General features: G+C 41.5%; 2 protein-coding genes across 4 annotated transcripts in view; one reads left to right on the top strand and one right to left on the bottom strand.

Annotated features, from left to right (window-relative positions):
* Positions 1-1,579: 1,579 nt before the first annotated feature.
* Positions 1,580-17,223, bottom strand: chrna2a (cholinergic receptor, nicotinic, alpha 2a (neuronal)). Of its 3 annotated transcripts, XM_030072491.1 has the most exons (9): positions 17,115-17,223; positions 16,848-16,999; positions 16,402-16,446; positions 14,144-14,253; positions 10,808-11,027; positions 8,594-9,087; positions 5,163-5,397; positions 4,902-5,060; positions 1,580-1,726 (listed from the first exon to the last, which is right to left on the bottom strand). In XM_030072491.1, coding segments are annotated over exons 1-9 (1,542 nt in total). In that variant the 5' UTR covers positions 17,116-17,223; the 3' UTR covers positions 1,580-1,600. The 3 variants fall into 3 exon arrangements, with proteins under 3 accessions (XP_029928351.1, XP_029928343.1, XP_029928360.1); XM_030072483.1 differs by having other exon boundaries at positions 4,902-5,397; XM_030072500.1 differs by lacking the exons at positions 16,402-16,446; positions 16,848-16,999; positions 17,115-17,223 and adding an exon at positions 16,154-16,218 and having other exon boundaries at positions 4,902-5,397.
* ephx2 (epoxide hydrolase 2, cytoplasmic) overlaps positions 12,569-26,017 on the top strand; it is a 33,580-nt gene continuing 20,131 nt past the window's right edge. Inside the window, exon 1 of the mRNA XM_030072470.1 lies at positions 12,569-12,696. The gene's annotated coding sequence lies outside the window, so the exon portion shown is untranslated. The remainder of the gene's footprint in view (positions 12,697-26,017) is intronic.

Genomic DNA, 26,017 nt, shown 5'->3' with positions numbered 1-26,017 from the left:
TCACGCTGGATTTTTCCAGGGTAAAAAAAAAAAAAAAAGCCTCTCATGAGAGTTTGAATGGCAAAAGTTAAAGCTTTCATGAAGTGATTATCAGTAGAATCAGTATTGTACGGTATCAATCAGTGATAGTATCAGAATGGACTTTGATTTATATAAAGGGGCTGTGGTCTATTACGTCAGTTTTTCAAAACCCCATGAGGACTTGATCTAGAAATCCCAGAACTGTGTAGAACTGGAGCCACAAACAGCAGCAAACTCAAGTTCAACCTGCATCCTTGGAGGTTTAGCACAGTTCCAACACATGATGCAGAAATTTGAATTAGAGTTATTCCAGTTTAAAAAGGAATTTCAGCTTGACCCCTGTCTGGGAAACTGCCCCTTATATCAACTTTTTAACCATTACTATCAACAGCATGAGTGCTGACTAACATGCAGTACCTGTAGTAAGCATTAGAGGGCAGTGATCACATTAGAAAAATATTTTTCAAAATTAAATTAACAATTAAAAACCTCCCAAATGAAGGATTTTGTGATTTGTCATGATCATAGTTCTGCTTTTTAATGTATCACTCCATCACTGGTGGGACGGTACATGTAGTGCCGATTTGTAAAAAGCGCTGTATTTTGACCTGAATATTTCATGTTCATTATAATTAAGAGCGCATCATCGTGGGGCCTTGAAACATATCTGTAGTGTATCGTGATTGACAGCTGGGCTTATGTGCTGTAATTAGCCAGTCAGGCCTGTTTGAGTTACAAATTAGACGACTCACTGTCTTCGCCTCTTCCTGAATTCCTCCTCTCTCTCTCTCTCTTCTCTTTTCCTCCTTGCATCATCCCCTCCTCCTCCCTCAGCCCTCGTCTTTGCCTCTCTTTCATTTCCCTCGCGGCTTGATGAGACACTGGGGGTCAGATCCGATGTTTTCTAGCCGCTGTTAACATCCGATCTCGTGCAGTGATAAGTGTATCCTCCTTAATCCATTTAAGCTTTCTTCTCCACGCCCTTTTTCCTCTCAGTGTTGTCTGATCGACTCCGATATTAACTGTCAGCAAATCAATGTGACAGTACTTGGTGTTCTGCCCCCCACCTCTCTCTCTCTCTCTCTCTCTCCCTCTCTCTCTCTCTCTCTCTCTCTACTTACGTTCTGTGCACACTCATGTTCTGCAGAAATACACTGTGTAGGAAATTGGATTGGATGTTTTGATCCTTCCACAAAAGACGATATGGGTTGTATTATATATAATTATTAGACCGTTCATTCTCACTGAGTCATTCTCAATCATGAGTTGCATTCTTTCCAAAATGGCTCTCTGTGTATCTCTGCTGTTGCATTAAAAAAAAAGTCTTTGCAATTTTGCTGCCGTGAAGTAATATTATACATTAGTCAGTTTCACATTTTGACTGAATTGATGTCATTTCCAAAATACAGACATCATTTTTTCCTCCCTGAGAAACTTCTTATTGCAGTTATATATATATATATTTTTCAAACTCAAGCTGATGGCACTTCACCTCCACAACTAAGCACAAACTCATCAAACCGAGGCTTTGTTTAATTTTTATTCGTTTTGTGGAAAGCGGTGGGCATTTGCTACTGTTCTAGATCATTCCAGACAGCCACGGCGGCAGGAAGAGTCCGATGGTTCCCAACAGACACACGATAATGAACATCCACAGGAAGATCCGATCAATGACCATGGCCACATACTTCCAGTCCTCTTTCACCTGCATGGGAAGACAAAGAGAGGGTTAGGTCTGAGGAGGAGATAAATGTTTACCGACTGCTGAAAATGTTTCAATTAAATGCTTAAAGCTGCAGCAGGCAGGAATCTGGTGTAAAATATACATCTGTCTGATCAGCCTTAATCACACTCTTCCAAGCATCATCAACATTTAACATACTGGAGATTTGCTTCTGAGTGATAATTAAAACATTAATGAGTGAAATTCCTTCCTTGTCCCTTTGGCTTCTTTGGAATAAGGCATCATAAAGATCTCAGTTGATAAACATGAGCTAGATTTATATGTTTACTGACGTCACCTTGGAGGATTTCTGGATATTGAAATGTTTTGACATTTTTCAGAAAGTTACAACTTGCTGTTATTTGGAATTGTCAGTGTGTGAATTAGCCCAGAGCAGCTGTAAGTTTTGTCTGTTTTTCAATTCATAGGCTAGATTTTTGTGTTTTTATGGAGCAGTTATTTTCAGTCTGACCTGAGAAATGCCTAAAATTAATCAACATATAGCAGCTGAATACAGCAAAAAATACACTTGAAACCAGACGTGATTTCTCTTCTAGCTGAACCACGAGCGGAGCAGGGGTCCTACAAAAGGGGGGGGTCAGAGATTTGGAGTGGGCCCTTACATTCTTTTCATATGTTCATACACATGAATACACACACACACAGTTGAGTCACACACACAGTTGAGTCATATTCAACAGCTGGTTTCTCACATCATCCATTGTTACCCTGCATATTTCATTACTCTGCACGTGAGAGCTGAGCTGTAGCAATAACAGGCCAACTGGCATGTTAGAAGCTGTTCCTATGCCGTTTGTCCACAACAACCAAAGGCTACAACCACCACCATCACTGTTGCTCACAATGTTTAACTGGCATAAATGAATGTGTAGGAGGAAACAATCAACCACTTAGATCTTAAACCGCAGCAATCAAACAATAATGAACAGTCAAATCTAGCCAATAGTTGCAAGCAAAGCAGTAACACACTACCAGCAAACACAACAGCACCAACCCCATGTCAAACAGCTTTCAGCACCAACAGGCTCCCCTGGTGATCCCCGTGCAAACCTTTAGTCTGAGCTGCATGTTGGTCCGTAAAACAGTCCAGAACAACAGAAAACACAAAGAGCTGACATTTTGTTCACTTTTTTTTTTTTTTTTTTTTTTTTTTTCAGAAGTAGTGTTGGTAACTGTAGGCTAGGCCATACACCAAGGGAAAGCATTAGTTCAGTAAAAGAACTTATCGGTGAGCTAGGCTATATACAAAATCATCATCATATTGGAAAATCTCCCAACCATATTTTCTGACAGTCTGCAATGCAGACACATCAATATGTTTAAGTTTCAAGCGGCAAACTCCTGTTGGCCTTGGCGCTGCTGATTGGTATGGTTTTATAGATCCTGTACAGGCTAATCAGGTTTGGATGTACACTATATTGCCAAAAGTATTCGCTCATCTATCCAAATCATTGAATTCAGGTGTTCCAATCACTTCCATGGCCACAGGTGTATAAAATCAAGCACCTAGGCATGCAGACTACTTCTACAAACATTTGTGAAAGAATGGGTCGCTCTCAGGAGCTCAGTGAATTCCAGCATGGTGCTGTAATAGTAATGTAATAGGATGCCACCTGTGCAGTAAGTCCAGTTGTGAAACTTCCTCGCTACTAAATATTCCACAATCAACTGTTAGTGGTACTATAACAAAGTAGAAGTGATTGGGAACGACAGCAACTCAGCCACGGAGTGGTAGGCCACATAAAATCACAGAGCGGGGTCAGCGGATGCTGAGACGCATAGTGCGCAGAGGACGCCAACTTTCTGCAGAGTCAATAGCTTGAGACCTTTAAACTTCATGTGATCTTCAGATTAGCTCAAGAGCAGTGCGTAGAGAGCTTCATGGAATGGGTTTCCATGGCCGAGCAGCTGCATCCAAGCCTTACATCACCAAGCACAATGCAAAGCATCGGATGCAGCGGTGTAAAGCACACCGCCACTGGACTCTAGAGCAGTGGACACGTGTTCTCTGCAGTGACGAGTCACGCTTCTCCGTCTGGCAATCTGATGGACGAGTCTGGGTTTGGTGGTTGCCAAGAGAACGGTACTTGTCTGACTGCATTGTGCCAAGTGTAAAGTTTGGTGGAGGGGGGATTATGGTGTGGGGTTGTTTTTCGGACGTTGGGCTCGGCCCCTTAGTTCCAGTGAAAGGAACTCTTAATGCTTCAGCATACCAAGACATTTTGGACAATTTCATGCTCCCAACTTTGTGGGAACAGTTTGGAGATGGCCCTTCCTGTTCCAACATGACTGTGCACCAGTGCACAAAGCAAGGTCCATAAAGACATGGATAAGCGAGTTTGGTGTGGAAGAACTTGACTGGCCTGCACAGAGTCCTGACCTCAACCCGAGAGAACACCTTTGGGATGAATTAGAGCGGAGACTGCGAGCCAGGCCTTCTTGTCCAACATCAGTGTTTGACCTCACAAATGCACTTCTGGAAGAATGGTCAAAAATTCCCATAAACACACTCCTAAACCTTGTGGAAAGCCTTCCTAGAAGAGTTGAAGCTGTTATAGCTGCAAAGGATGGGCCCACATCATATTAAATCCTATGGTTTAAGAATGGGATGTCACTCATGTTCATATGTGTGTGAAGGCAGCCGAGCGAATACTTTTGGCAATATAGTGTATGTCACTGATAGGGTACTTGTGCTCTGTATATTATACTGATAATTCCCTGCACATGTACATATTTTAATTCAGCTTTGAAGTGAGTGAAAAAAAAAAAAAAAACCTCCAAGTGGGCCCCTATCACAGTGGGCCCAGGGTCAGAGGACCCCTCTGCCCCCCGCCTGCTCGTCTACAGAGCTGAACATGTGATGATGGCTGTAGCCTTTCCACTTTTCAGTGGCAGCCAAAAGCTAAACTACACAGCAAAAAAGGGTAAAAAGCAACACTATGTATGTGTTAATGCAAGTCCACAAACCTGTCAAAGTTAATTTACCACTTTTATTTCTATTTGACCCCCCCACCACCACCACCCCAGAAGCCATATCAGCTTGTAAATGAGTTCATTCTCCACTTAACTCCAAATAACTGCCGCTGAAAAAAATCAATAGTTATTCAGACTGGAGAATCAGCACGTCGGCGCTCACCGAGAAGTCGGCGTCCTCGGCTCTCAGATGTTCTGCGATGTAGGTCACCCCCTCCAGGGCGCGCACCACCGCGGGAGACAGAGCAGTGGCTGATGGGTGCTGGATCGGTCTGAGCTCCGGAGCAGAGCCGTCCCAGTTCAAGCTGAGCGTGGAGGGTCTCTGTGGGAGGAGGCTGTACCTGAACATTTGAGGGGACGGAGGAGGGAAGGAAACGGAGGTAGGAAACTTTGTCCGCCCTGCTCTGTTCACCCCTGACCTCACCAAGTCGCCGTCCACATCTGTGTCGGAGTAACCATGGAGATCGCAGTAGCTGAGCTCAACTCCCATGCCCAACGAGCCGAGCTGGTGGTAGCCGTGGCAACCAGCATCATCCTGGTAACCATGGAGATCGACGTCAGATTCTTGTGTGATCCAGGTGGTGGCGGTGGAGTGGGAGGTGCTGTGGGAGGGGCCTGGAGTCCGGACGGGGAGGAGCTTATCGATCAAGCCCCGCCTCCTGAGGGGACAAAGTGAGTTGGGAGAGGAGACAACGTCAGTGAGCAGAACAACCATGACAACTTTTTGAAAATGAGACCTGTAACTACATCTACTCTACTGGCAAAATGGTCAACCAATCACTGGAAGTCTGTGGGTAAAACTCTGTTACTTTATAGAAGAACAACTTTCTGCAGTGATGCTATCATGGTACACACCCCCTTTCAGCCAATCAGCATGAAAATTGGTCGGTTGACCTGTTGCCAACCTCCCCACTGAGTTTCATGGTATTACATGACAGTTTTGGAAACTTAAGTGCTAAGCCTTTTCCACTGCCATGCACCCCTGAAACATACTGGCCCAAAAAGTCAATCACTTCTTTGCTGGACCATGACTTTGAGTTATTCTGAATTTCTGATGACATTTTGACAGATGGACAGGGGTGATCATACAACCCTCTGCCAGAGGTTTCACCTCATTGGTGGAGATAACAATAGCTCTACCTGTCAAGTGCAAAATAAATGAGTCGTAGATTGCAGCCACTAAAAGCTTCCTAGTTCTCATCACAAAAAAATGAAGCTTTGAGAACAGTTAAATCCAAAATTGGAGTACCCATCAAAGTTATTTTAGTTTTTTTTCCAGGTAATTTTGATTATTGCTACATATTTGCTAGATAGCCTTGCTATTTCATCAAAATAACACAATGTTATTTTGTGTTAACAGGCAATATCAAAATAGTGAGGATATGTTCAAATGTATGAATATATTGCTTAATTTAACTGTTCACAAATTTGTCGCTGCAGACCCCTACACAAATGCAATCATGGTCTTTTGCATCAATCGGTCACAGTATAGCGAGACATGAACCACGCTGCTCGCAGTGTGTAAAGGCAGGAAGGAAGCTGATTTGAATTGAAAGGTCTGCTACATTCAGTTTTGTACCTTTGTGACTCAGGCCTTACGACAGCGATGTTCGGTCCTGGTGAGTGTGTGTGTGTGTGTGATAGGTTATGGAAGATGACGTCCTTTGCTGCGAGTTATTTTGGTGACTTACCACAGAAGATTTATCGGATTTATTGGGTCCAGCGACTGGAAACAGGAAGCATTCTCCAAACCACAAACCGGGCAGTAAAGAAGGCTGCATCTAAGAGGTAGAGTCTGCACAGTTCTGTGCTCTCAGGGTTTCAATTTGCACCTTAATTACAAAGCGCACCTCACATTCCATTGTAAATTAGAGCTATTATACCACACTATGGGGTCAAATTGCTGCTGTTGAGCAAAAAACACTTATCTACGAAAGGCTTTGTGTGATAAAGATATTTTTCCCCAGCAATGTTCATGCATTTTTTAAATAACACAAATGGATTTCTAACAGGTTTAAATGGCCTAAAGCCAGGCTCACACTATACGGCCATCAAACATCCAACATCTTTGTGCGACTCAAAGGAAACAAAATTCTTTCCTGCCGTTTCTTGTCATGGTGGCACTCTAATCAGTGTGGCACAGGCGCCCCACCAGTCCCATATTAAAAGATCATTCACTTGGATTTGTTTGTGATTGATGTGGATATCCCGTTGTCTCGTGAAATCAAACACCAAATACAATTTGCTGTTTGTTCTAAAACAGTGAAAAAGGATGCAGGCCGGAATGCTGACTCCGGAGGAGAAGCCGGGAATGTGGGCAGCATGGGCTGTCTGTTCTGCAGGGAGAGCTGGAGGTAAGTCATCAAGCCCAAATAACAAAGTGACTTTCCATTTGATGGTCATACTGCAGCTGTCATTGGGTGTTGCTGCTGATCATTCTCGAAACTTCTCTAAACCCTTGCTGAGAAAATCAAACACGTTTGGAAGTTGGACATGCCCCTCTGACCCACTGAAACTTCAAGGACAAGTTCTGGAACCTTCTGGAACCTAGAAAGACTAAGAAATCGTCCTTTAACTTTAAATGAGCTTTTCATTTAAAGCAGCCAGACGCCTCTCCGGGAAAAGGTCTGGCAGAAGAGGATCGGTTAAAAACTGACAAAAAAAGAAAGAAAAAAGCTTATTGCATTTGTCAGACCAATCCGAACTGTCAAAGGCAGGCGTAAACATCACGATGCCTTGCCAAACTTTTCTTGAGGGAAATGTCTCTGTGTTTGTGGGACGCTGCAGCTGGAGGCGACGGCTACTCTCCAAAGAAAACTTTGGTGAAATAAGTAGAGGATGTATGAAGCCAAGCAAGCCTGGCTTATTGCACACTTGCACAAGTTTGCCGTCGTTAGGACGCCGTTGCTAGCCTTTTATCCTCACAACAGCGTGTGTTGCTGGGCACCGGTTGAAGCGAAACAAAGAAAGTTGACAGAGCCAGTGGGAGGAAAGGGAGCATCTGTCCAACCAGCTGAAGTTAGCCTCTCCAGACTGTCTGCGATATGAGGATTTTGTCTCTGATCTCCAAAACCTGTCTGGGTCAGCTAGCTAAATCAGGCTTAAAGTCGTGGTGTGTAGTGTGTCCTCAACTTTAAGGGGCATGAAACACATTGAGCAAGGATGAATGGACTGCTACACAAGCATTCCTAACCTTAGGCTTCTTCGTCCTTACATAAAATATGTCGATCCCAAGTGGTTTTGTTTCACCAATAATTTCAGTATTTAGCTCTGAGATTGAATGTGATGATGAAAAAGAGAGATTTTTTTTCTTCTTAGATAGGAACTACTTTTCCCTCCACCCTCTCCCTGCATAAGTAAAAGTTCTCCCTTCATTTGTTGAAAGTTGCTGAACAATTAAATGTTTTAAAATTGCTGTTCTTAAACAGAAAGTCTCTTATTTATGTCTTATCTTATTTAATATTAATGCAAATGATTTGATGTTTGATGAACATACTTATTTTCAATATTTTCAACATTCCCACTGTTGAAAATGTAAAGAGTCCCTCCTTTTTATGTGTGCAAGAAGACTTTTAAAGCGGCAGAGGATTGATTTAAGCGAGGGCCCTTGGGACCCAACTTGACAAACCCATAGAATGAGCTTGTTATCAGTGTGTCGAGAACACATAGGTTCTAACATATCACAAATACCTTCCTAATCAACATACAGTATGTTGTGTATTGTGTCAGGTGGCACTTTAGCCATTTTTGTTACTTCAGTAACCAGAAGTACTTTGTTAAGGATAGGTGTGGGCATAAAAAACACACAACACAACAGCAGCCACAGGACGTCCCGTGTCCTGCAACAAAACCCACCTGAGGTCGGGCGGCGGCCGCTTCATGCAGAGCCATCGCGGCACCGAAGACAGGAAGATGGCGCGAACCCAGCGAGGCATGGTGTGGGTGGCCGACGAGCGGTGGTGCACGTTCAGCACGAAGACGGTGATGACGATGGACAGCGTGACGAAGATCATGGTGAAGAGGAGGTACTCGCCGATCAGCGGGATGACCAGCGACGTGGACGGGATGATCTCGGTGATCAGCAGCAGGAAGACGGTGAGCGACAGCAGCACGGAGATGCACAGCGTGATCTTCTCGCCGCAGTCGGACGGCAGGTAGAAGACCAGGACGGTCAGGCAGGAGATGAGCAGGCAGGGGATGATGAGGTTGATGGTGTAGAACAACGGGAGCCGGCGGATGATGAAGTAGTAGGTGATGTCGGGGTAAATCTCGTGGCAGCAGTCGTACTTCTTGGTGTTGTAGGTGCCCACAGCGTCAACAATCGCCCACTCCCCGCTCTCCCAGTAATCCTAAAGGCAAGATTGGATAATTTGTGTGATTGCATTTCAGTAATTGGATTGGATTAAGTTTAAGAAAAAACATTATAATTTAGTGTCGAAGAGTGGTGGAGCAAAGACGAGCAGAGGGTAAAGACGATGGAGGAAAGGTTAAAAGGACATAGGAAAGGAAGGCTGGAGGGGAAAATACATGAGAAAAGCTAAGAAGGGAAAAAAGGGCCGAGAGGACAATGAATTCCCAGGCCAACTGGGAAAAGATGGGAATTGAAAGTAAATTATAAGGTTGTCCCCTTCTTCAGGGTCACAGTAAATGTGCAAGGACATTAAAAAAAAAAACTTGTAGTAGAGCTTCTCAGTGGCCAAAAGAAGAAAACTTTGCGATTATGGGCAAGTGTGGAATATAAAATTGAGTGAATCCTTTTGCAAATATGCAAAATAGGTTTCATCAGCCTAACCGATGTTCCACAACTTTCATTCGACAATCACAACAAGGCCATATCCAAAAATGTCAGCACTTTGGGCCTGAAAAATATCTTTAGGATCAGAAATTTCTTCCCTTTTGCTGATCCATGCGTTTTTGGATACTCCAAAATTCATGACTCCAGTGCAACGCCACCCTGAAAAATATACAACTAGTTCAAAAGTTGGTAACCAAAGTAGTCATGCAAACCTGAAAACATACACTCAACACTGGCTCCCTATTAGTGTAAATGTCTGAACCTTCAAATGTAAAGAGGAAGCACGCACTGACAGCCTACCCCAGATTCATTTATCTGATTCTAACAGTAGATAAAAGGAGGTAAATTACAAGAGAAATGGAGATGCAAATGTAACTAATTGGGATATAATCAGGATCAAAAGAGAAAAGGAGAACACAGGAGAAGAGGGATTGAGTGGCGAGGTACAGTGTGGCGAATATAAAAGCGACGGCAGGAGGATTTGAGAGGAGAAAAGGAGACATGAGGACAGATGAGAGTTGGATAGAGGAGAGGATGAAGAGTAGGAGGACAGGTTTGTTTTTGCTGCCTCAGCTGTGAAAAAGATTGTATGACTTATCCCGGCTATAACTGGAGGAGATTATCTGAGTGTGAGCCCACGCGAGGGAGAGAGAGAGAGGGAGAGAGAGAGAGAGAGAGAAACATTTTGAGCTTGATGTTTTGGGTGTGGTGTTTGTAGAGTATTATGGTGAGATGCTGTAGGTGAAAATGTTGGGCTGGACTGGTCAACTTTGAAATATTTTAATATTTTGTTTCAATGGCTACCACACTTTAGTAAAACTAAAAAAAAAAAAAAAAAAACACAACCTAATTATTATTTCCCCCATTATATTATTTCCCCATTTTTCATGTACTATAAATTTGATGTACTGTTAAGATGTACTGGTATGAGTAGTTAAAACTACTCATCCCAGCTGACGGTGATCTAGTTACACCAGTTAGTTAATCTGTTGACCCTCCAGCATCATGAATGTCATGGTCATGAATGAAAAAAAGAAGCCATGATGATTTACATATTCTGTATTTTTAGGACAGTTTCAGGTATGACATACAGGTTTGCAAGTTCACTTATTATTTGAACTATGAATTTTGTGTGTTGCTGTTTTTGTCATCTTCAAGAGCACACCAAGATTTATTGCTGTCAAATCTGTTGTTGAAATGGTGAAACAAGGACCTTTGGATGAGACTACTTCTTCCTCCAGAGCAGCTCTGCCTCAGTACCCATCTATGCCCACCTTCAGATCTACAGTGTTGTCGATGGGCTCCAGGTCTATCTTGGCGCGGTCGTAGGTCCAGGAGCCGAACTTCATCTTGCAGCTCTGCTGGTCGAAGGGGAAGAAGGTGACGTCGATGGAGCAGGAGGACTTGTAGATGGCCGGGGGGACCCAGCGAACACGACCGGTGTGGAACAGCTGGGCCTTGGTCATGTGGGTGACGGCGAATTCTCCGTCTGCACTGGAGAGAGATAATGTGGAGGCAGCATGGAGGGATGAAGTGAGGGAGAGGAGAGGGAACAGAGATGAGGGAAGTGAGAGGAAGGCCGGATGTATAAGATGATCGTGCAGAAGAACGAGGAGGATAAAAGTAACAGAGGATAAAAAGAGTGATAAAAGTTGGGGGGAAAAGGAAGTGGAGAAGCAGGATGCAAAGATGGGGGAGGCAAAAGGCAGGAAAGGCAAAGGAAGAGGACGAGATAGAGGGAAACAGTTGAACAAGTATCTGGAGAAAAGGTTCCTCTGGCTAGCTTTAACACAACCCCAGCATATGAACACAAGACTCCCTCCAAAAATGTTTTCGAAAAGCTGAAAAGTTTTCATCTCATTACTCTGCAGACTCGCAAGGTAAATCAATAAACCCCAAGCCATGCTCATTTACACTGGCGACGGTTAATAATTGATAACGGATACTGAATGTTAACGACGGAGACGCTGTTTTCATGATGCAAGTGTATTTCAACGCTCCGGCTCGACATCCAGACGAATCTCAGAATTAATTCTTCATTGGTCCCTGCGGGGGGAAATTAGGGTTTTGACTAAGCTGATGCAAGAGGGCTTTACTCTTACATCTGAGACAGAATCAGGCTCTTTTTCCACTTATATTATGTGCATGGATCACCATTTTGGTGCTGAAAATATGCACCGCGGCTGCTTTTTGCCGTGTCATCGAGCCGTTTGTCTGGGCGTGATGGAGCGATCGCCGGCTGACCTTGCTGCTCACGCACTCCTCAGCGCATGAGGACGCTGTTATGGATTGAGAACGTAATTGATCGCTACAGATAATTTCCAGCTCAGCCTACAGAAATTAGAAATCATTTCTCTGTATATATATGTGTGTGTGTGTGTGTGTGTCTGAGTTTAGGTGTGTATGCACTCATATCTTGCTGTCGTCAGGTAAAACCTTTATATCTCCTACATGTCCAATATTCAGGGATTATCCATGGGTCTGAAGGGCCATTATTCTGAAACCCCAATAGTCCAAAAAAAAAAAAAAAAAAGTCTCATTTGACCAAAAGTCTATTAGTACAACAGCCCATCATCCTAAAAAGTAACCGCCATTATTCCAAAACATCAACAGCATGAAAAATGTCCACTGTGTTGTAACCAGGTTAAAAAGACAATTCATTGTAATAACATTAATATTCAAGACAAAGTTAATTAAGGTTAAATACATATAATAAATATATATATATATATATATATATATTATATATAGATATATTATATATATATATATATATCATATATTATTACATTAAAATGGTTTAAAAAAGCTCTTTCATTAAGATTAACAGATGTCACAGCATGAATACAGTAAAAAAAAAAAAAAGTACAAATTCATTGCTATAAATATTTTTGTTTTATTTGAAAGTTAATTCAAGTAGAGGGAGTGGTGTGTGTGTGTGTATGAAGTTATTCATTGGATTAGGGAGTTTGGGGAGATGAAAAAAGATAACAGGAAGTGGATTGATGTGATGTGTGGTGGCTTGTCTACCACCACCGGCCTCCTGGTTTTCTGACTGCCATCGCCTCACGGGCCCCTGCCAAGGTTTAGACGCCGCTGCGCCATCTCACCCTCACCAGAGACACAATTTAAGTTGGAGATCGGACCTGAACCTCTCAACAAGGTACCTCATTTTATTTTTTGCTCTTTTGAGTGAAGTGGCCATCCTGTTTTAGGCCTCCACGCTCCCAAACTCAGCATCAGGCCTGCAATCAGCTGTTGCATTCAGTTTGCTGGCTTGTGTGTGAGTGTGTGTGTGTGTGTGTGCATGCGTGTTTGCTGAGTGTGGGCGCACTTGATTTAAGTTTGTTGTGCATATAATTCTGAAGTCTGAATTTGGTCATTTAGCTGATAGATTGTTACAGTGATTTGATATTTTGATATTGTAAAGAAAGGAAACTAAGCTCTGATTTTGTAAATTTGATACATTTTTCTCAGTAAACAAGTTCATTTTTTCATTATTCCTAAAACTAATTACAACGTGAAGCTTGGTTATTTATTTGCCAAAGGTTTTAAAAGTATATAGTTTTGATTTTGCAACACTTTAAAGGGGAAGTACACTTATTTTATTGACATAACCAACTTAGTTACTTAAAAGTTAATTTGGAAGAAAAATAGCAATAGTAACAGTTCATTAAATGTGGTAAAGTTAATTAGCAGCTAAAAACGGGACTCAAGACACTAACATTTAAAGAGGTAAAATTGACATTGATTAACTTAATCGGATTTTCAGTTTTGTACATACGTTGATCAAGTTAAAGAACTCAGGGCCTTACTCTTATTATTTAAGGGATAAGTGGGCTACGATGTAAATGTGGTCAGGTTTAGGCAGGGGGTTCACAGGTTAAGGTCAGGGGAAACAGCGGTGGCTGCATTTTTTTTGGCAGGGATGCAAAACTCAGCATAACACCGGAAATCACTGAACTCCAACAACTCCAGAGTGTGTACTTTCAGAGCAATGGCCGTTTACTTTCAGGATTGCACACAAATGGGCTTGGGGTCCAATGGGACGTTTTTCGGACAATTGAGGTTTTGGAATAATTGGCCATCTGACCAATGGCATGACACTGGATTTTCAGGAAGATAAAGTGCTTCCTTTTTAGCTTGAGTGCTATCTATTGTTTATTTTATTCAGTGGGGGGTGTGAAGGGATTTCATAAACAAAGGGTTGCTGAAGTTTCTAAACCTACAGAGGAGCATGTAATCCTTCAATTTTAGACATGAGCATCACTAAAACGGGAGTTCAAAGTTTTTCACCAAACAACATGTCCAAGTATGTGTGTGTGAATGAAGCATTGAGGAGTGTGTGCACGTCACTTTAGTCAATAATGAAGAATACAATACTTATATAATTATTTATTCTCAGATTTTGAAACTGTGTGATGGAGAACTATCTGGTTTCAGGCACCGTGGAACTCTCTCAGCGTATAAACATCCATGTAAAACTTTAGCCTGAAGTAAGAAAAATGCCTAAATAAGCACTTGGTTGGTATTTCGATGACTACAGCAATTTCTACAAGAGTGTAGCTGTGTGTGTGTGTGTGTGTGTGGTGTGTGCATGTGCCACTTACTTGTTGTACAGCACGATGTCGGGCACCCAGATGAGCTCAGAGGGAACTCTGATGGACTTGACGTTGTCAAAGTCAGACGGGCGCCACTGCAGCTTATAATCTGTCCATTCCTGTCAACACACACACATCATTTCAAAGATTTTTATTCCCTATGCTGCTTCAATTGGTGGTGATGGGAAGATTTGATCGATTTAACTGTCTGCACAGATTTTAGGTCATGCATGGTGTTTTTTTTTTACTCAACCATAATACAACTGTTTAAGTGTTGGAGCACGTTTGCAGCTTCTCAACAGGTCTGAGAGTGGGAGGGGAGGCTCAAGGAGAATCAATTTGTGTTAGAGAAGGAGCTGAAGGGCATGAGAGTCGAGTCTCAGTCCTCGCTTGTTTGTTTAGGAGGAGCAGAGCCTGCAAACTCGAAGTTGATGAAAGTTCTGGCACTTTTCCTGCTGTTTGGCTGTGTTTAATCAGACCGCCTCGCTACCCGCAAAGCTCTTGTCCTTGATGTCCTTCTGGTCTGACCAAGTCCGGCTGCTGCAGTTGACCCAATGTCCCGACTCACAGCTCTGTGTGTGTGTGTGTGTGTGTGTGTGTGTGTGTGTGTGTGTGTGTGTGTGTGTGCGCGTGTGTGGTGTTGAGACTGCAGTTAGACCAATACACTGGCCCAATATTGGACTTCTATTATTACTCAGCAGTATCAGGTGCTGCAGTCTGCAAAGCCTGCAAAGAAAGTTTCCAAGTTCCAAGTTGGAAATTTCATCTGGAACGCCCCCTGAAGTCGAATTTCCCACTTGGAAAGCTGGAAGAACCTAAACAACCTTAACCTCAAAATCCAAGATGGCTGCTCCGTGCATCAACAGTAGTGAAAGCTGTAGTGATACACTGTTTATCAGCACTTCTGTCATATGCATGCCTCATCAAATATGTGGCACTCACAGTGCTGTCCAGCTTCTATCAGGGAAATCCTAGTTAACCCCCTTAAACTCTGATTTTCCTTAAAATCCCCCTTTAGTAGCACCAAAGTTTTTTTTTTTTTTTTTTTTTTTTTTTTCCCATATTGTATGAGTGTCACATTCATATTTGTATCTGCTTCACTGAAGCTCCATCACACTTGAGTGAAATATTCAAAGCCAAGATGCCATTGTTTTATGGCTGTTGTATCAAATACAAGACAATCTTGTGCGTCATTTTAGACATTTTCCTGGAATTCAGCGGGACATATTTAGGATGTTTGGAAACCATGGGATCTGCAGCTTTGAACAGAGCCCAGCCACGCAGCATACGTTTGCAGTGACGAACCCACCGATGGGAGCGGCAGGGTTCACACTGAGCTCTGGTCCCAGATGGTAGTGGGATTTTTAGCTCAGTGGAAAAGGGGAGAGTTAAGACTTTAGTTTTATGGAAAAGTGGTATTTTTAAGGCACCTGTTTGGCATTTTGTTTTTGCATTGTCACCTGCTCAGGCCAAACCAAAGACGCACGGTGCAGGTTTGAGTCATGTGCTCTGCTGTTTGTACAGTTTTACTAATCAACATGCACATAACAGATCCACGTCAACAGCTCACCAGCGCCCCATACACACGCAGAGAAACATAACACATAGTGCAGGAATGTCAAACTGGTGCCATGGAGGGCCAAGAGGCTGCAGGTTTGCATTCCAACCAAAACTCTGCCAGGCGATTTCACTGATTAGTCCCTTCTCTCTGCTTGAAGGTGAGGTTTTTTTGTTTAATATTAAGGATCCCCATTAGCTGGTACCATAGTAACCAACTAGTCTCCCTGGGGTCCACAAAGAACAACAACAAAAAATACAAAACAGTCAATCACATCATCTACAATACATCATACATTTACAAATACAATTCTAATATACCTGATGTTAAAACAGTTAAAACAAACATTTAATAATTTTCATAAATCTAAAAATTCATTTTCTCTGAACACAAAACCAATTCGACATACAGTCAGGTCAACATTATAATCTAAGGTGAGATTTAAGTTTCTTTCTAAATACCTGTTTACTTTCAGTACAACAGAGATAGTGAGGCAGACTATTCCACAGAGTTATTGCTCTACAGATAAAAGATCGAGATAAGGCATTTGTTTTTGGGTGGGGCACCTGCAGCTCATCAGTGAAATCAGTGAAATCACCTGGTGCAGTTCTTGGTTGGTATGAAAACCTGCAGCCTCTTGGCCCTCCATGGCACATGGTTTGACACATGTGACACAGTGTAACCCAACAGCACAACAGATGTGTGTTACCTGTTTCAGCCACACGTTGGTTGTCATCATCTGATTTTTCTCATCCTGTTTGGGAGGCAAAAATAATTGACAATAATCACTGTGCAGCGTGTGTCTGTATGCACCCCTGTGTGTTACGTATGAGTGTGTGTGTGTGTGTGTATATTGGCTGCAGACCAAGATAGAAGAGCAGCTAAGGGAAATAAAACTTGGTGCTAACCCAATTAACCCTAATTACAGCCTCAGACCTACTGAGCAAATTGTGTTTGCAAAGGATGTGCGACAATTAAAAACATCCCAAGAATATCAACAAGGAAATAAGATTTGAGAGAGAGAAGGAGCGCGAGAAAAATGCAAGAAAGAGTACAGTGCTTCTGCAAACTGAAGGTGTGCGGTTCAATTTGTTATCTATGAATATACAGTATGTGAGTGTGTGTGTGTGTGTATATGTGTGTGTGTGTTCTCACCACATCTATCAGCTGTGCAATGGAGAGGCCGAACCTGACGATGACGACGTCGGTGATGTTGCGTGCCGGGCGCGACCACTTGTTGTAGCCGCCAAACAGAGTCTTGAAGAGCTCGTCCTCAGCGTGGGCACGAGTCCAGTCGTCACCCACCACTGAAAGAGAGGGAGAGAGAGAGAGACAGAGAGAGAGAGAGGGAGAGAGAGATGAAACAGTTTATGTTTCACTGTCTGTTAAAAGTTTCTCCACACAACACACAAACATCAGTACTTTTGTAGGTGTACTATCCCTTCGTGAGGCAGCCGGATTCACAAAATCACACAAAAATTCATCTTTCCCGGCTTCACTTGTGGCTGAACGGCAGTGGTTCAGACCAATCAGTGTTCTACTAGCAGCTACGGGCGTGGTTTATGTGTGACGACAGCCAGAAGCACCCACAATGGCGGCTCCTGAAGAGGTTAGTGGGGTGCTGCTATGGCATCAGTCATAAAAGAACTGAATGTCCACATTTTCCTTGAAAAGTACAGATTCTATATACATATGTTTATAGAGATTACCATTTGAGTCATTAGAACTTCACTGCTCAGAAATCCTGTAAGGTATATACGCAAGTGTCTCTTTTGAGCAAATGGAGTATTTACAGTGGTTCATTTTGCAGGATGTGACACTTTCCTCTGTTATAGCACCACTTACGGGTGTATTATTTCACAAAAGTCTTGCCGATGCAGCTTTAGACATTAATATAGATGTTCAATTATTAAGCAGGACTTCAAAAAATGCACAAATCCACACACAAACAGAATAAACAAGCATGTAAATCGGGTTGGGGGGTGTTTGTTTGTCGGGGAGGTTTGTTCAGATTCTTATCAGGGCTTAGTGTTGCCACTTCTCAACTCCTGGGAAACTCTTATTGCTTTAGTGTGTTTTGTGCAGCGTGAGAGTGTGTCGTTATGTTAGTGTGTTTGTGCTGGCGTGTGTGAGCGCGCCGTCTCATGCACAACACCGAGAGCAGCTTCCTGGGCAGATAAAGATTAAAATTTCACGGTTTACATTTCATATCAACACAAATTATCAGCCTGGTTTCACAGAATTTCATGAAATGGTGAGCACAGTATCTTCAAAAGCATATGCCACGCTCCATGTATCAAATGTATCAGAAAGTTATTACCTAAGGTTTATCAATTACCTCCGTGTCTACATGTTTGTCTAAGACCTGCATACTAACTGCAACTCTTGATTTTAATTTTACTGCACAGCAAATCATCAAGGTTAATTTTACTGTGAGAGAGCATGAATCAACACGGTGCCAGTGATTCTATGAGTCACCTCCCATCAGAGTTAAATTAATATTATTAGGCACTTCTGAACAGACAAATCAGCTCTGCGAGTGAAACAACTTACCAATAAACACTTGCCAAATGAAAATAATTACCACAGAAAAGTCAGAACTTCCTGGAAACTAGTGCGAAAACAATTAGTCGATCAAGCAATCAGTCAATCAACAGAAAATGAATTGATTATTTTTGTAATCAGTCATTACATCTTTGGTTTTCTGGCTGCTGGACAGACCAATTTGAAGACATCACTCTGTGCATTTGTCTTTATGTTTGACACTTTGTGGACTGAATGATTAATCGATTAATCAGCAGCAAAAATAATTATTGGTTGCAGCCCCACTGGAAACTTGTCTTTGTCAGAGAAGCAGGAACTTTCATTTTCTGCTGATTCGATGTTAAACAAACAGTGACGATGCGGTCAGGGTCACATATGGGAAAACATCTCGTCGCTCTGTTCGCCCGCTGCAAACCCAGTAATCTCTCTCTCTCACACAGCACACAGCATTGAATTACGGCGTTCTGGCAAGCAATCTGGCATCGCCGGCAAGCAATTTAGGATTAACCAGTGCAAGACAGCGTGCCAAGAGCAAAAACTGAGCAAAGGAGTCTAATGCCAGTTTTTATGATTATATTGGCTATTTATAACCGACAGATGATGTATCAGACGGCCCTTTGCCAGTTAAGGAGAAAGAGATAACAAGTAATGGGTTTACATTATAGACTTTCATCCATTCAGCAGGTAAGGGTTCAATTTTTTGCTCAAGGACACTTCACACTGGCCTGCCCACAGTAATATCACACTAAATGCATTACAAGAAATTCGTGACTGTAAACCATTACATAATAAAAATATAAAATTAAAAAAACATGAGACTTTAGTCACATTATAGTTAGACAATAGTGTAACTCTTTAGCCACTTTGTTCAGAAATGAAATTGAATAAGTTGTAGGGCTGCAGCTGACAATTAATTTCAGTGTCAGTCAGTCTGAGAATTATTTTTTGGATGAAGTGATTAATCCTTTTGTCCATCAAATGTGAAAAATAATAAGAAATGCCCGTCACAAGTTACCAGAGCACAACTGAGGTCTTCAAATCCTTCTTTAAACGAAAAGAAAAGGTTTAACTTTACTTCATAAATGACTAAAACAATTGCTCAATTATCAAAGTTATAATTAATCAGGTCCCTTGTGGATGGACTAATCGATTAATCAACTATTCGTTTTCAACATTAAAAGTGACAGCAGGATGAATGAACCCTAAAATAGCTAGAAGACATCAACCTGAGCTGCTGGCTGTTTTAAAGGTGCCATCATTTGTTTGAAAGCTGTGAACTCTAAAACACCTGTTTATCAGCCTAAAAAACAAATTAGGGCTGCAGGAGGGAGCAGCGTCTCCTGGTAAATATGAGCAGTGTGTGGTTTACTGACGTAACCCTGCAGGATTTCTGGGTAATGACGTCCAGAGCTGTCAAACACTCTGCTCTTGCTGCCATGTGGTGCCGCAAAAGTGTGAGGTTATGCAACGCAGATTGAATCTCTTGCTATAAATTTTGTAAGTGTAATGAGTCACAATGGATATCCCAGCATCAGGGCCGCTGATCTGTCTCTGACCTCTGACCTCCACCAGAGCAGAGCAGAATTTTTTCTTTGCAAAATCAATAAAATACTGAAATCATATTGAATCATCACCTATTCACCTGCATGAGGTGAATATTGAAATTTTAAGGGCAGGTATCATGAAACATCACCATTTAATTATTACTGAGCGGATGAACAGTTGTACTTGACAATGATGCCCACCATATGAAGAGTAACACCAGATATGACACCAGATATGTAATTATGATACAAATTTAATCGTCATTTTTGTAAGGTGCCTGCAGTCTGGCTAGTTGAGTGACAAAATAACACTTTTATCGATTTAAAGATGATGAATGATAATGTTCAGGGAATGTTTTCCCCAAAAGCCAGACATGCAGCATGGTGGAGCTGGATCGAAATGAACAAATCCACCTTGATATGAACAGAAATATATCAACAAAAATTCTCCGTCTTACTTACCCATTAACAACTTGGCAACATCTATGGTGCGTTACATAGCTTGTTATTGTGTATTTGGAAATATAAGGGCACGTGCTGTTGGTGCACAATAAACATTTCTTTTAATGAGTAACTTCATACCCCTAAGGTAAAGAACCAACAATATAATATAGCAACCTTATAATATATTTCACAACGATGCCATAGAGACATGACAGGAATATTAGCACAGTAATAGTAGTAATAATAATAATAGACATAACAAATATCATAAAGTATAATAAGATCACTATAAAGCCAATTTTGAGTTGCAGACACACTTTGATGGCCAATACAAATATTTTTGGATTAAAATAAGAATATTAAAGTGTTTATAAGCGATATAATTCCATATTAAGTCCAATAAGAACACCATAGAGTTACTGAGGAGTAGCATCATAGTTTAAGAAATAAAAATATGGATTTTTTTTTTTTTTTTTTTTTTTTTTTTCGATCAAATATACACATTTCTCATGAATAAATTTCAACAAGAGGAGCTGCTATGGGAGATTTGAACGTCTCTCTCACCGGAGTTGATTAAGATCCAGCAACAGAGCGCGGTCGTGGCGGAGTGCGGTGCGAAATCAATTTTCCTTTCCATTTCCGATCACTGGTGTAACTGAAGCAGAGCGAGCGTGGCTGGGGGAGAGTGTCGGGATGCTTCTCCGGCTTTTCTCCCCGCTCCGCTCCGTGCGCCGCAAAACCACCACGTGGATCACATGTTGGTCCAGCCACAGCCCCCACTGCCTCCTCACTACCGAAAAATCACTACTAGGCTCCTGTCACACTCCCACAGAGGTGTGCGTGCGTGCGTGCGTGCGTGCGTGCGTGTGTGTGTGTTTGTGTGCCTCAATCTATAGTGACCTTATGGATTTCCATCTCCAGGATTCGCACTATAATTATTTATAATCGTACTTTAGTGCATTTAATATCCTATAATATAGTTGTCATATTCCTACACTGACTTACTGTGTGCTTGTAGTATATATAATAGTGAGTGACGTTATAAGCCATGTGGGCTATTTATCATCTCTTTTAATAACTGTGTAATATTGCCGTAATGGGTTAGATTTTCTGGGAAATGTGTAGGCTATAGTATTCCTCTGCAGTCTCCTTGGAGGATTACTTTGATTATTTTTTAGGATCTGTGGGAGACAATTAAAGCTCAATCTGCAGAATAAACATCTTTTCAAAGCGCTGGGATTTACAAAGAAGATGACAGATCAAAATAATCCCCTATGCTTTGCAGGCTGGATAATCTTGAAGCTTACAGCTGATAATATACGAGCCTGTGGATAAAGTGATCACTTGTCAAAATATAATACAGGCTGAAGATGTAGGCTAATAAATACTGTTAATGGGATATATTGAATGGGATACATTATATATATATTACATATAGGATATACTGAATGTTGCAATATCACAATGGAGGACATTATTAAATTAAAGGATAATTATGTTGTTGTTGTTGTTGTTTTCAGCCTAGGCACTGTTTTTTTCAACTTGAAGTTTACTTGGAGCCTAGTATCACTGTTTACAGTCTCAAAAGGCTTTACATGCCCACAAGTTTACAACAAACAGGATGACTGACTTTTTCCTCATAGTGGGCAAGAAAAAAACTCCACAAAAAAATGCAGCTGGATTTGGAAGAAGAAATCTTGAGAAGGACCACAGAAAGAGGAGAGCCCATTCCTTGCCAGACAGTTGTGCAATAGGCATCAACCCAGTGAGCAAATTACAAAGATTTAGTCAAATGCAAGAAAACACAGAAGTAGACGCTATGGCAACAGAGGCAGCAGGAGGCCTCGGCTGAGGCAGCAGACAGACACATGACGAAGACCAGCCGCAGCAGCCAGCTGCAGAGTTTTGAGAGATGAGGCAGCTGTCGAAGTTTAGGGTAAGATCACTAAAAAGATGCTTTTGCGGGACCAGTGCTTTTTAGGGGACCAGTGAGTGCGTTAAGCATCAGGAAATTTAAGGACATCCAAATTCTAATTTCACACAGACACGCTTCAAGTGTTAGCCAATGCAGACCCGGTCGTTGTGCTTGATGGGGATGAAAATCTGAGTATCGTCAGCGTAACAGAGGAAGCTAATATTATAGCTGTGAATGATATCACCCAGAGGGAGCATGTAGATGGAGAATAGGAGGGGGAAAACCACCTTTTTGGATCCAAATGACTGATAGAGAACTTCTTTGGAATTGGTCCATTATTGAGCAAGAATGTTTCAGCCAGCATGCCATGAAACAGGCTGCAGTGTATTCAAACGGGGCAAATTTACCTGTCAAATTACATCTACTAAAAGTGCTTGTTTGTGCCACTGGCAGGTTCAGATTGTTATTATAAGTATCTGACAACATTTTGGAAAGGATTCCTACAGAAGTCTAGCTCAAGGAGAGGAGTTGTTCTAAAATCTCGCAATAGGTGATTGTAGTAAAACAACGATGGAAATGGTGGGAATGGATCCAAACACTCCTGTCCATACACTGCATCTTGTAAACCATTGGATCCATTGTTTTAAGACTTTAAGACTAATTTCTTGTATTTCTGCTTTGTTTGATAGTGACAGTAGAGAGAGGCACGGAAGGTAGGAGAGAGAGGGGATGCCATGCAGCAAAGGGTCTGGACAGGACTTAGCCTTGATATGTGGTACGCACTCTACTAGTGTCTTGCCATTTTGACCAGGATGACAACTGCCAGCCAAAGAGTGTGAACACACTTACCAAATATGACAATCTGCTAATAAAATTTAGTTGTAGGGTTCAAATTTCAGGGCAATCCACCCTACAGACTGTGTGACAGAAGTAGTGATGACACATTCCTTTGGAAGTTCATTCCCAGAGACGCATAAGTGCACTCAGCAATCCATCCATTACATTTAGCAATATGTTGTGTGTACGTCAGATGTGTAGATAGGGTTCATATAGGGCTAAGTTTTTAAAGTCAATAAAAGTGGCAGGGTTCATCCTCTTGGGTGCATGAACGGGCTCTGCAAATTTCTAGGTAATCACCCACATAACATTCCAGGATCTGTTGTGTTGAATTGAAGCATGGAACAGATATCCTCACCAGATGGGAAACACTACTGACAATCAGTCCCTCTAGGATAACTGGGTTTTTATGTGATTGCTGATACCAGGTGCATTTTAGTTTTGTGCCACTATTTTTTTTTTTTTCTGGAAAGCTGTACAGGGAATGGAGTTGCCTTTGTTCATTTACAGGCAACAGCATTGATGAAAACTGTGGATCAAAAATGTGGCATGAAAGAAGATGACACAATTTGTGGAAGAATTAACCAGAAAAACACTAACCTCAGTCCATATTGGAGATCCATCTGAGCAGAATCTGATCTTGTATATCAATTTTTTATATTCTTTAGCAATAGGATGAGTGCAATTTATTAGAAGGGAGGTGAGAGAATGCTTTTCAGAGATGACTTTCACATTCAATGGAGGGTTTGTTCTGATTGCAAGAAAAAAGGTGCAACAGGCTGTCAAAACAAAACGGTCTGCAAAAGATGGTGATTGGTTTATAACACAACAGTCATGTTGCATTTAACTTACCAAACCAGTCGGACTCAGCTATCAGATGTTCAGACTTGTTTACTCTGTAGAAATGTGTTCATATGCCTGTCACGAGCCTTTTAACCAGTTGAGAGTTGAGCAAATTAACTTGATTTCTTTCAACAACATGGGGAAACGGCAACAAGTAAAAATCAGCAAGAAGAATGAAACGGAACAATAAAATGACCCCAAAAATTACCCAAACTAGCAAAATATTACTGGAAAATTACAAGGACACCATTTATAATCACTGTAAACATACAGTATATTTGCAGTATATTTATCTATATGCAGTATATATACAGTATATTTCTAATTAAATTAGATAAAGATAAATTTATGATAAAAAAAATTCCAAAAAAAAAAAAAGAAAAGAAAAACTAAAACATGAAAAACGGGTTTGTATATACACACAGTACAGTTGGCACAATGACTACAGAGCTTACTCCACCCCCTGGATCTTGTGTTGTTTTTTCAGTCCGGTTAGAGGGCACTACCTGTTGGACATAGAGCTAGTCTTCCTCTTCCTCCTTCCTCCCTGGTGAGGGAGAGCTGCTGAAAAAAGTGTTTTTTTTTTGTTTTTTTTTCCAGGAAGGTGCTTATTTTTGCTGTAATGACAGTCGATAAGGTCAGTGTACTGCCAGTTAAGTGTGTATCTTTCTCAGAAGGAGAGGCTATTCTCTCCTATAGATTTCAGAGGCTATGAAGCTCATAGCAGGTCATAAAGTACCAGAAGAAGAGGTGGGTGTAGTCTGTATATCTATGACTATAGCCCCACTACACCACTGCCTTTCAACGACATGAATGAAACCACCAGTTTTTTCCCCTCAGTAAATTAAATATTCATTCCTTTTAGTAACTCTTTTTTGTAATAACAACTCATCCACAAGTCATTTACAATAAACAACCGCAAGCACTGCAAGAAAACAAGCCTGGATATGTGGACCCAACTTCAAAGGGGAACTACAGATTTGATTTTTTTCTTTCAGGGGGAAACACAGGAAACACTTCCACATTTTTAAATGGTACACACATCGCTAGTGTGGAATATTAATTTTGAATATATGGTTTCTCCCCATTTCCCCCGTGCTTCAACAGGTTAATGACCAGTTGCTACAAGCTGGTGGGTGTGCAGCGCTGTCCATGGTGCTGAAATGGTCATATTACATAAAACATTTAACAGAAAGAAGTTGAAATAAACTACATAAAATTATGCTGCTGGGCTACCCGAACACAAACACTTGCAGTAGCATTATGATCAGTTTTAAACAATACCATACTAATATCAGAGCACATTATACTCCTAATATTATCATAGGAATATTATAGCAATACTACAGGAGATAAACAGCATTAAAGTATGAGAAGGCCACTAAAATGCTCTTCAAACTATAATGACCTATGGGAATAACTGGATATTATGATCTAATATTACAGTAATAGGAATATTAGAATGATTTTTCATTAAAGTAGGGCAAGGTGACGGCTGATTATTAGTTCAACCTTTATCCACATCTCACTTTTAGTGCTGCGGTGCCTCGTGGTTTCCTGTAGGGTCTTATCTATATGAGCAAAGGAGGAATCAGTGGGATCCGGGGACCTGCAGGGGTCCTTGAGGGGCTTCCGGGCGATGCGCAGGAAAATGAGGAATAGTTTAATTTCACCACTTTACATTTATGCAGCTAAAGAATGCATAAGGATGACTGTTGTGTAACTGAGCAGCAAAATGGCAAAATCTTTAAAATTATTTCAGTCGGTTCTTTACATGAGAGAATTTGGGAAGAGCTGGAATAGATGAGACAGGTGGAATGCACAGTGAACTCTGTGTCTCTCTCTCTCTACACACACACACACACACACACACACTGTCATCCCATGGTCCACCATCTATTGAAGTCCGTCAGGCTTCAATGTTAATATTCACTTCACGGGGGAAGTTCAAAACGCAAGTGGATTTGATGCCATATAGTTTCCCCTTTCTGTCTGTCCCTCTCTCTCTTCCTGAGTAAGATCACAGTAAGATTGCAACAGGCAGCAAAGGCCAGACACACACACACACACACTCACAAATGCACACTCATCCAAGGTCAACAGTCTCTTGAAGTCTGTCAGAAACTCTTACAAGACTTTGGATCCCTGCACTCTCTATCTACTTGATACCAAGTAGTATCTTGGATTTGCATACAGAT

The sequence above is a fragment of the Myripristis murdjan genome, chromosome 2 (genome assembly GCF_902150065.1).
Source record: "Myripristis murdjan chromosome 2, fMyrMur1.1, whole genome shotgun sequence".
Classification (NCBI taxonomy): domain Eukaryota; kingdom Metazoa; phylum Chordata; class Actinopteri; order Holocentriformes; family Holocentridae; genus Myripristis; species Myripristis murdjan.
Note: the sequence above shows the minus strand (reverse complement) of the source record. Positions and strands in the feature narration are given on the sequence as shown.

Excerpts from the sequence above, each read along its gene's own strand:
- chrna2a (XM_030072483.1), bottom strand. Across the intron at positions 9,088-10,807 it reads ACAACACTGTAGATCTGAAG|GATTACTGGGAGAGCGGGGA; the intron begins GTGGGCATAGAT and ends TCTTGCCTTTAG. Across the intron at positions 5,398-8,593 it reads CGGCCGCCGCCCGACCTCAG|GAGGCGGGGCTTGATCGATA; the intron begins GTGGGTTTTGTT and ends TTGTCCCCTCAG.